Here is a 12,006-nt window from a genome sequence, read left to right as displayed (position 1 = left end):
TCCCGGAAGTTGCCGGCCGGGAGCTGGGCGCCAGGCGCCGCGCGGTTCCTGACTGGCTTTGGGAGACGCCTCCCGGAGGGAGGACCCCGTGGGGAGAGAGCGTCCCGAGCGAGGGCCGCACGTTCACGTGCGCGGCCCGGAGCGGAGTGAGACCTGGTGAACATGGCGGGGCCGCAACCCCTAGCGCTGCAGCTGGAACAGCTGTTGAACCCGCGACCACGCGAGGCGGATCCAGAGGCCGACCCAGAGGAGGGTGAGGTGACTGGGGCAAGGCCACGTGCGGGCCCGCGCCGCGTGTGAGGGCCGCCTCCTCCTTCCTGTGTGGAGGAAAACTGCCCCCCGGAGGGTTGCCCCGGGCCCCGGAGGGCGCCTGGGCTGCTGACCCGCTGTCCGAGGTAGACTCGGTGCCCGGTGGGCGGGGCGTCCCGCGGACTGTGGCTTGGCAGCTGGGTCCGCGGCTGCCGCGGGGAGCCAGAGTCTGGTCGCAGGCGGGGAGTTCCTGTCAGGGAGCTCCTGCAGGGATTGTGTGAGGAATGGGGAGAAGGAAGCCGCCTCCGTGTTTTAAACCCTGCCTGCCCCTAAGAACCTACTTGGAGAATGAAGACGTGGGTTTCCGTGGTGCGGCTTCAGTCTCTGTAGACCTCACGGCACTTGCTCAGGGGCTGATGAGTGAGGCTCGGCTCTGTCCGCTCAGGTTCGAGGTCTCGACTTGAGTCGGAAAGTGTGAGGAAGGGAGAATGATGACGGGTAAAAATGTGAGTGCTGGACTGTGTTTTAGGAATATCGGTTGAAGGAACTGGGGCTGTTTAGCCAGGATAAGCGAAAAGAAAAGAAAAGAAAAGACACCCCCAAAACTCCGCGAGGGATAGGATGGAGTGAGGACAGAGCATGACGATGGCGGACACAGTGTTTGAGTGACTGTCATACACGGCAGAGGAATGACCCTAGTTCTGTGTGACCCAAGGCGGAGAAGTACCTACTACTTAGCAGACACAGAGTCGGCCTTCCGTGCGGGAACAGCAGGAAGGCCGCCGAGGGCTCCCTTGGGAGGTGGCGAGCTCCCTGTCCCCGGGAGTTGGTAGGGGTTTCGTAGAGGACGTTCCAGTGTGAATGGAAAGGGTTGGCCAGGGTTACCACTGAAGTTGGAGATTCTGATTACTTTTCCCCTCGCCCACAGCCACTGCTGCCAGAGTGATTGACCGGTTTGAGGAAGGAGACGATGGGGAAGGTGACTTCCTGGCCGTGGGCAACATTCGGAAACTGGCATCAGCCTCCCTCCTGGACGCAGACAAAAGGTATTCTGGCAAGACCATCTCTAGAAAAGCTTGGAAGGAAGACCAGTGGGAGCGTCCTCTGTCAGGTTCATCTGGTGAGTGGATATGTTTGCATGTTGTTGTTGTTTTGGGGGGGGGGGCGGTGTTTGTTTTTTTAGCATGGTACTCTCTCTTCCCTAATTTTTTAAGGTTAAGATCCCACCCCCCCCCCCCTTTTTTAATGAATTTTGCAAGACTAGTCTATGTACCCCCACCTATGATCTTAAGAGAGACCATTGATTTAGCTTTAGAAAGGGCCTTAGAGGTACTTAATTTCACTTCATAGGGAAGCAAAAGCCTGAAGGTATTAAGTTGCTACACTCCTTACGTTTAGATTAATAGTTCACTGTAAAATGGAGCAAGAGAAAAGGCAGTGCACATTGGACATTGAAGAGGCTGTGTGTTGAAAAAGCATTGCCTCTGATGAGCGTGCTATTCAGGGATTTTGATCCTTTCCCTTCAGTTTTTCAGTCTTATATTGGGTCATTGTATGACATTAATTTGTGAAACTCATCTTTTGCCATTGCAAAAATAACATAATCCTTCCCTATTCCCTGCAGAAGTGTTAGAAGATGTGAGTTTATAGTTTTAAAGCAGAGTGGAAGGAGTGGTTGCATATGGTAATTACTGAGTGAATGTCATTTGATTTTCATTAGAGAGATCAGAGGTGCTCTGTCGAGAATCCACAGATAATATAAAAGGAACTTTCATTTAGGTTATGATATATATATGATTTAGTCCTTGATATAGTTCTGCAAGTTCCTGATAACCTCATTTCACATTTTTTGCCTAGAGACTGCTAAAGAGACCAGTATGAGACAAATATTATAGTACTTATTGTGTTGTCACCATGTGTCAGGCACTTAGAAAACCCTTTAAATTAAATTCCAAGAACCTGGGACACAGTAAGTCTTCAAAAAATGTTATCACCATTATCATTACATATATAATTTCATTTAATCTTCCCAATAGCCTTGTGAGGTTGATACTATTTATTCCCATTTTACAAATAAAGAAATGGAGGGATAGATTGATTAATTTGTTCAAGGTCATATAGGTAGTAAGTGGAAGATCCCAGACTCAGGTAAGGCAGTCTGACTCCAAGAGTTCTCTTAATTAGTACACTGTAGGAATGTTTCTTCATCTGAAAAATTGCATACCTTTAAAGAACTTTGCATTTAGTTTTTGTATTTATGTATTTGACAGATTTCCCCGTGTCTTTAGTTTATATGTAATTTTAAAAAAAGTACTGAAGGCCTCTCCACATTTTCATGAAATCTTTATTTTATTGAAGAAAGTTGTTGGTAACTGGTTCCTGTGTCTGTAATAGTTATGTTTGCTATACATGGGACCTTTATGTTCTACCATGGAAGAGATAGGATAATCAGTGAAGACCCTAATCAGGTGATACCCTAAGGAAAAGTAAAATCAGGAGCTGAAATTAACATTCCATTTACTGTAGGATCAAGTTCAAACTCCTTCCCATTACAGGTAAGACTCTCCCGATAGCAACTTTATAGGCTACCTACCATTCTGCACTCTAGTGTACTTTTATGGTGCTGGACCTTTGCATATGCTGTTTTCTCTTTCCTTTCCCCTTTCTCTATATGATGAGCTGTTACTTATTAAGTAAAATTATAATGTCTCCTTCTATACACGAAGCCATCTCTTACCTTTCCAGGTGAGTTAAGTGGTTCCTTCTCTATATACTGTACTTATGACATTGTAACATAATTACTGGTGTGCATATTTACCACTCTCACCAGACTATGAAGCCCTCCTCATAGGTATCACATTCTATTTGTCATTCCTTAGCCTTTTTCTATGCCTGGCTCATAATGGGTGCTTAATCCTATATAATAAAAGGCTAATATGCAAATCGACCGAATGGTGGAACAACTGGTCGCTATGATGCACACTGACCACCAGGGGGCAGATGCTCAACACAGGAGCTTCCCCTGGTGGTCAGTGCACTCCCACAGGGGGAGCACTGCTCAGCCAAAAGCCAGACTCACGGCTGGTGAGTGCAGTGGTGTTGGTGGGAGCCTCTTTCACCTCCGCAGCAGCGCTACCGAGTGGCGGTGGCAGGTGCAGCAGGGCCAGGATGAGCGGGTCCCAGATTGCGAGAGGGTGCAGGCCAGGCTTAGGGACCCCACCCGTGCATGAATTCGTGCACGAGGCCTCTAGTAAGTATATAACAGTGTACATTTGTGTGATAGAAATTATGCATTTGGGATAGTTAATGATAACGTATATATTTTTAGATGCAGATTTGAGAAAACTGGTAATTCCCTCACACCATTGAAATCTGACCATTCGTCAAGGTCCAGACCAAAGACTATCTCTTCCTATTTAAGTGTACTTAAATTCACTTGTCCCACAGTTAAAATTTCCCTCTTCTCTGGGTTATCGAAACTTTGTTAAAGCACTTTTAAGTCTTTTCTGTATTATAATTTTATGGGTCTTTCCCACTAGAACCTTTATGGTAGGATTGGATTTATGTTTTGTTCATCTTTGCTTCTCCATTAACATTTTATAGATAATAGATGTGTAATAAATATTTATTGGATTGAGTACAGTGTATAATACTTTTTTTAAAAAAATAACTGCTATGGCCCTTTAGATGAAATGAAAAATACAGCCTGGTATTTGCCTCAAGGTAACATCCATTTCCTTTCCTTCTTCTCTCCCTTGTTTAGACAAGGAAATATCTGATGAGGAAGAGTCTGGAGATGGCGATTCAGAGGGGCTGGGGCTGGAGGAATCTGATGAGGATGCCATGAGTGCTGCTGAGGAACAGGAGTGTGGTGATGATGGGGACAGTAGTCTGGCCTGGAGGAAGGGGAACAGAAGCCGCTCTGGGAAAACACCAGGCTTCACTATCCAGAATATCAGTGACTTTGAAAAATTTACTGAGGGAATGGATGACCTTGGTAGCAGTGATGACGAGGAAGACGAAGAGGAGGAGAGTGGCATGGAAGAAGGGGATGGTGAAGAAGATTTAGAGGGTGCCAGTGAGGAAGACAGGGCTGAAGACAGGAACAGTGAAGATGATGGTGTGGTGATGACCTTCTCCAGTGTCAAAGTTTCCGAGGAAGTGGAGAAAGGCAGAGCTGTGAAGAACCAGATAGGTTTGTACATGGTTTGCTGTTTGCTTATTTTTCAAAGTGTCTGCATTTGATGTCCTTTTTGTTTGTTTTTGGCTGTTCACTCTCTCCTGTGTCCTCCAATTAAGTTTGCGACATGCCCCACTTACCTAGAAGCCTAAAGCCCCATTCCTCTATGCTTAGCCAGCCATTTCTACACTGAGCTGCTTAGTTGGTTCTGCTCTAGTACTTATGGCAACTGTGGAAGATTGAGGAGGAGAGTGTTTTCTCCTCTGTTTGGGCTTTAGCATTTTCTCTCATGTAGCACATATTTGCTTCCAAGATACTGAATTTATTTCCTATAACAGAGAGTGTTTCCATGGCATGAAAAACTGTGATAAAGCTGTGTTGCTTAGAGACAGACTGGTGTGATTTCCTGTCCTTTCCCCCCTCCCTTCCCCAGGAAGATTGTGTAACTGAGGAATGGAATTATTTTTTTCTTTCTCAGCACTGTGGGACCAGCTCTTGGAAGGAAGGATCAAACTGCAAAAAGCCCTGTTGACTACCAATCAACTTCCTCAACCGGATGTTTTCCCTGTTTTCAAGGACAAGGGTGGCCCAGAATTTGCCAGCGCCTTAAAAAATAGTAAGCATACTTATTGGGATACTTTGTAGCATCACAGAGTTGAAAAAGAGAAGACATGATTTTAGTGATAATATGGTATAAAATAGTAGTTTTTAACTTTTTTTTTTAAAAAAGCAATATAGTTTTTTTTATCAAATGAAGATAACTTTGGTTGAAATGGATTGGGTGCGGAGTCATGTCTGTTCTGCTGTTTTTCTTACCTCCCCCTCTCCTTGGCTTTCTGAGTTACTTCTTTTAATGTTCAGAGAACACTCGTTGGAAATCTACTGTTACAGAATGAAAGGGAGAGAAGGAATGACTAAAGTTAGTTCATTTAAGTTGGTTGTATCACATACTTAAAAGATGCCCTTTTTTTTATTGTGAGGTTTCTAGAAGATGCTAAGATGATCTTATTCATATCTTCCTTTGAGTTGCATAGAGTGAGGCAAGATGATGACTGCAGAAGGAGGAAAAACGTTTTAGAAGAGAATTGCTGAGCTGTGAAGGCCAGAAATTTTAGGAGAAAAAAGGAATTTAGAAATATTTTGGTTCCCAGTCTCTTCATTTTACATATGAGAAAACTGTGGCCCAGAGAGAATGAGTTGCTGAGAGTTACAGAGCTTGTGTATACATTGCAAGGCAGAGAGAAAACTCCGGCTTTTCTGCCTTTTGATCTCAGAGTCCTCCTTCTGTACCACACTGCCTCCCGTGTGCTGTGTGCCTGTACGCTCAGAGGCACCAAAAGACTGGGGTAGAGAGAGATTTGGGGCTAGTGCACTGTGGTTGGGATCTCTATTCCTCATTTACATGCTGAGGGTTAGTGTTTTCATTTGTTCTTTAAAACGTATTTTTATCTTATGGGGTTAGGTTTGGAAGGGAGCTGAGGAGGATTTGGCATCTACCTTTAGGGAGCTTACACCATTCAAAATAAATAGGTAGGAATTCTAGGGAAGGAGATTTTGTGGACCTTTCATGTAGGAAAACGTGGTTTAATTAAAAATTACGTCCTAGAGTCCAGTCTTTAGATTGTATGTCCTGCCATACTTGAAGTCTGTTTCCTATGTGAAAGTCCTGGTTAATCCTTCAGAAACCCTGCTGATAACTGTGAGGGTGGGTCATTTATATCCCTCTCCCGGCTTTCCCCCTTTTCTCCCTTAAATAAATGATAGATGGCCAGTTTTCAAAATTTTTGAGATTTTTGGAGCATTTCTCTGCTATCTTTGACCTAATGCCTGGTTTGGCTTGTAATGAGACCAAAACTGTCTGAAATGTTTTTGCTGAAGGCTTTTTCCATTTTGTTACTTAATAGTCTTCTTGTTTGAGCTTTTCCATTTTTATTTATGTATTTATTTATTTTTTTAGTCATCTTAAAATATTGATAATTTTAAGTCAGTATCATGTATAATGGACACATTTTTATTCTTGGATATAATTTATTATCTTTAGCAGTTTTAATGTTATATTTAACTTTTACAACAGTTCTTATTTTTTTTATTTTTTATTTTCTGGTATTTCACCAATTGCCTCTTTGCCTCATTGGTGAACCCCAGTTAATCTGATGGATGTCTATTAATCTGATGGGGTGGGCTATGGTGGAAGAAGGAGAAGAAAGGAATGTTTGTTTGATATCATATATTTTACGATGGGAAAGTGGGGAGTTTTCTGATAACCAGAATTTCTGCACATCTTACAGGTAGTTAATTTTTGTTTGTTTTCAACCTTCTGATGACAATATGATGTAACATGTTATATACCTGCCTGTCTTGGTAAACAGAGTTTAAGAAAAATGTCTTGACTACTTTACTCTGAATGAAGAATTTATACTGTGTAGTAAAGCTGATGTGGAACATAGGCTGAATTTGTGCTTACCTCAAGTAAACACTGAAACTTAACTGTCTTTAAGTAAATTTCTTTTCAATTTGCTTGGTCTTGCAGTAGTTAAAGTCAGACTGCGAGGGTTTAGATTCCATGTCTGTGACCTTGGGCAAGTTACTTAACATCACACTAAAATGGCGATAATAAAGTTGTGAGATTAAAGGACATGATCTAAAGCAGGGGTCCTCAAACTACGGCCCGCGGGCCACATACAAATACAAATACTGTATTTGTTCCCATTTTGTTTTTTTACTTCAAAATAAGATATGTGCAGTGTGCATAGGAATTTGTTCATAGTTTTTTTTAAACTATAGTCTGGCCCTCCAACGGCCTGAGGGACAGTGAACTGGCCCCCTGTTTAAAAAGTTTGAGGACCCCTGATCTAAAGCCTTAAGCACAGTGTCTGGCACACAGCACACCACAAATGTTAGGGATGAGTATTATCTTTTTCTGCTGAAAGAGGTATTTGGCAATGTTAAGCTATGTGAACGATGGGCATCATTGTGTCATTGTAACAAACTATCCCCACTGACTTCAGTGTTTTTTGACTTTTTATTAGTATTTATAGTCCCTGTATAATCTAAATTAACCATTTGTGCTGGAAAGTGGATAGTGTTTTATTCTACTAGAGGCCTGAGGCACAAAAATCATGCAAGAGTAGGCCTTCCCCGGGCTACCTGCACTGGCTTCCCTCTGGCACCCGGGACCCGGGCTTCCCTCATAGTCCTGGCTTCGTCAGAAAGATCATCCAGAAGGACATCCAGAAGGACGTCTGGTCTAATTAGCATATTGCCCTTTTATTATTATAGATAATACTTACAATTCACCTTATGCCTATGGAAAGGTGAGCATATATTTTCTTATTGCCAAACCCAGCCTATTGCCTCCCTGAAACGTTCAGTCTTTCCTGGAAATATTTCTCTTTGACTTTGGTGACATTACATATGCTGTTTGGGTTTTCCTGCCTTTCTTTTTTTTTTTTTTTTTTTTTAAATATATTTTATTGATTTTTTACAGAGAGGAAGGGAGAGAGATAGAGAGTTAGAAACATCGATGAGAGAGAAACATCGATCAGCTGCCTCCCGCACATCTCCCACTGGGGATGTGCCCGCAACCCAGGTACATGCCCTTGACCGGAATCGAACCCGGGACCTTTCAGTCCGCAGGCCGACGCTCTATCCACTGAGCCAAACCGGTTTCGGCTTTTCCTGCCTTTCTTATTTCTTCTCATCTTAGACTCTTCTTTTATGCTGCCAATGTCACTGTCATTGCATTTAGGATCCTGTTCTCAGGTAGTATTTTCTTGATATATTCTCTCCTAGGCACTGTCATTTACCCTCATAGTCCTAACAATAGTCTCTAAATCAGCAGACTTCCAGCTGTATTTTAGCCACAGTAAACTTCTGAGCATGTCTTTGTACCTTCAGTACCCTAATGTCTACTTTCAGAAACTAAACAAATATCTCCTGCCTTCAACAACACATATATGCACATAGTCCCCAATCACCTTGACATTACATGTTGGTAATTAACTCTTTAACTGTGAAGTAATTTCAAAGACATTTTGAAAATATTTTAGTAGCAGCATAGTGGTAAATCATGAGGTAACCTTGGCAAAATTAAGGGATCTTCTGTGTACAAAACCATTTCTCTAAACAGATTAGCTTTTCCTTTGATTTTCTTTTAAAAAGTTCTCCAGTACAGTATTTGGAGGAAGGTCTTTTATGTTGGTAGCAATGATATACAAGGAAGAGTGCAAGTTACTTAAGGAAAACTCAGCATAAGTTATTTAAAACTTTTCATTATGGGATATATCAAACCTACATAAAAGTAGAGAGAATTGCCAAAACCGGTTTGGCTCAGTGGATAGAGCGTCGGCTTGCGGACTGAAAGGTCCCAGGTTCGATTCCGGTCAAGGGCATGTACCTGGGTTGCGGGCACATCCCCAGTAGGAGATGTGCAGGAGGCAGCTGATCGATGTTTCTCTCTCATCGATGTTTCTAACTCTCTATCTCTCTCCCTTCCTCTCTGTGAAAAATCAATAAAATATATTTTTAAAAAAAAAAGTAGAGAGAATTGTACAATGAACTCATATACCGTTACCAGCTAATACCAGTCTTATTTCATCTGTACTTATACTAACTCTCCCCTTATTTCTGGATTATTTTGAAGCAAATACCAGACACCCTATTATCTTATCAGTAAATCAGCATGTATCTGTAAAATAAAAGGATTTTTTTAAAAATCACACCACCATAATTTCACATAAAAACATTAACAATGATTTCTTAATAAGCATAACTGATTTTAATGAATAGGGAATTGAGAGAACATTTTTGTAACAGGTACTCTGTACTGTCTTTTCCAGAGTTTGCTCTACAGCTTTAAATGAAGTGATTAAAGGAAAGCCAAACTCCAGCCATAATAAGTTGACCTTTTAGTGAAATGCATGTTATTAATGTATTTAATGAGATGCATTACAAACTGCAGTGAGCACCATGTTTCATTACAGGTCCAAAACGCAATATCATTAAAGACCTTTAATAGAAACAATGGTTGACATTTTGATATTTCCCATAAGCAAAAAAATCCAAGAACACAGTATAATGTAATATAAATATAGAGGCAGTGTTGGAATTTTTTACTTGCCTAAGAGTGTAAAAACAAATTCCATTATTAATAAATCACATTTGTTTGCTCCCCCTCATCTTCCCACATATGATTCATACTCATCTTCTCATCTCTCTGTGGTCTTTCCTCTGGCCCCTCAACTATTTTGACTTGAATAGATTGAAAACTTTAATTCTCAATTGACCTCAACACTAATAGATAACTTAAAGAAGAACTTATAAAAATTTTTGAATAAGTCATGAGCAACCACAGAGCCTTGATAAATGTTTCTGTTGTTTTTACATTTTATTTATTTTTAAGTAAGCAGTACATTCACATGGCTCAGAATTCCAAAGATACTAACAACTACATAGAATTCTCCTTCCCATTCTTTCAACACCCCCCTCCAGTTCTCTATCCCATAGACAACTGATGTTATCAGCGGAACTCCTCCCTTTAATTACTTCGTTGCCTTAGGTGACAAATTCATGAACATCTATTTCAGTGTTCTCTCTCAATTAACACTTTATGGGTTCATGACAGAGTTCTCACAAATGGTCTGTAGAACCCTGAAATATTCTTAATTACTTGGAATAGGTTTAAGTATTGCTTGGGATGAAGACACTTGCAAGCTTCTCCAAGAGTAGCATTGTGTAGAATTAAGGACCTTTATCACTGTGGACTTCATTAAGCCAAGGTGATGTAAGATTGATCTTTTTGTTTCAGCTGATGGCTGTCGTTTTTTAAAATAGCTTTACTGTTCTAATTATAAAATTATGTTACGCTTACTTCAAAAATTCAGGAAATACATCTATATATATAAAAGGCTAATATGCAAAATGTCCCCCTGGGAATTTGACCACTTGCTATGATGTGTGCTGACCACCAGGGGGCGGCATGGAACGAAGGAAGGCCCTGGCCAGCAGCCAGGGAAGGGAGGCCCCGACTGGCATCTGGAAGGCCCCAATTGGCCCTAATCGCTGGCCAGGCCTAGGGACCCTACCCGTGCACAAATTTTGTGCACCGGGCCTCTAGTAAAAGCATAAAGAAAAAAATAAGGATTACCTGTATCCTGCTGCCCACAGGTAATCACAGTTGTCATTTTGATGAATATCCTCTCAGATCTTTTTCTGTGATTACACACACACCCCTTTTTAAAGTGAAATTGGACTCTTAAAAATATGTACTATTTTGTAAACTTATTTTTTTTACTTAATTTGTCATTTCATGTTAGTATATTTAGATATACATCAGCATTTTCTGTGGCTACAGAATATTCCACTTTATAGATTTACTGCAATTTGTCTAACCAATCTGTGTTGATGGATGCTTAGGTTTGTTCTAGTTTTTCACTTTTATAAAGCATGCTTTGATAAACATCCTTGTACATACATATCTGTGTAGTTTGTCTAAAAGTAGCACTGTCCAATAGAAATGTAATGCAAGCCACATGTGTAATTTTAAATTGTCTGGTAACCACATTATAAAGGTAAAAAGAAAGAGGTAAAGTTAATTTAATTTTATTTAACCCAACATAGCAAAACATTTATTATAATTTTAACATGTAGTCACTATACAAATACAAATGAGGTATTTTATGTATAGTTTTCCATGTTAAGGGTTGAAATTAAAAGTGTACTCTACATTTTTCAGTGCATTTCAAAATTTGGACTAACCACATTTCAAGTGCTCAATACTCACATGTGGCAAGTGGATACTGTATTGGACAGCACAGATCTGCATTCCCCGGAAATGCAGTTGCTAGGACAGGGATCGTATGGTACCTTTTATTAAAAAAGGCTTTTGGAATATGTTGAGAAATTGGCCATAGAAGAATTGTAACAATTAAAATTACCATCTGTAAGTTATTGTCCTGCACTCCTGCTACCACAAGAATATTATTTTTTTTAATTTTTTTCTTTATTGATTAAGGTAATACATATATGTCCTTACTCCCCCTGCCCCCCAAAATATTATTTTTTGATCTCTTCTCTTTTCCTAGATGGGAAATGAAAGCAATCATGTCTTGATGATAACTTTCTATTTGATATTTATATCATACCTGTTGACTTAGCATTGAAATGTATGATATTTTTTGTCTATTTATTAGTGAATGAGCTCTGTGTAGGAAGACATTTGGTCCCTCTTGAACTACTACCTATTTTGTCCAACCTGGTTAATTAGGCACTTATATTATGTAGAGAGTAAAGCAAGTGCTTTTCCAAAATAATCAAGTAGTGCAAGCAGGAGTAGAGTGTCAGATTTCCCCAGTGATTCCTCTTGCCCTGAAAAGATGAGATGGAGCCGTGAAAGCTTCAAAATTATGGAAATTTGTTTTGTTTTGGGTTTGTTAGGGATTAGGGTTGTCTTTAGCCCCAGAAACAATTAGTAACTCATTAATAGTAATGAGTTAGATAAGGCAGCAACCCTGGCTAGTAGTAGCTTGTAGGAGTTCCAGGTAGGATACCTCTATCTGTTATTCACGATGGAGTTGTAC

The 12,006-nt window shown here is 40.7% G+C and overlaps 1 protein-coding gene across 1 annotated transcript in view; it reads left to right on the top strand.

The window, feature by feature from the left end:
• Positions 1-12,006, top strand: part of AATF (apoptosis antagonizing transcription factor) — a 95,327-nt gene continuing 83,321 nt past the window's right edge. The window contains exons 1-4 of the mRNA XM_059669712.1: positions 1-253; positions 1,178-1,369; positions 4,013-4,444; positions 4,908-5,045. Coding sequence (XP_059525695.1) covers positions 163-253; positions 1,178-1,369; positions 4,013-4,444; positions 4,908-5,045 — 853 coding nt within the window. The 5' untranslated portion in view covers positions 1-162. The remainder of the gene's footprint in view (positions 254-1,177; positions 1,370-4,012; positions 4,445-4,907; positions 5,046-12,006) is intronic.

Source organism: Myotis daubentonii, chromosome 16 (genome assembly GCF_963259705.1).
Source record: "Myotis daubentonii chromosome 16, mMyoDau2.1, whole genome shotgun sequence".
In the NCBI taxonomy this organism is placed as follows: domain Eukaryota; kingdom Metazoa; phylum Chordata; class Mammalia; order Chiroptera; family Vespertilionidae; genus Myotis; species Myotis daubentonii.
The sequence above is the reverse complement of the archived record's forward strand: the minus strand, read 5'-3'. Positions and strand labels throughout refer to the sequence as shown.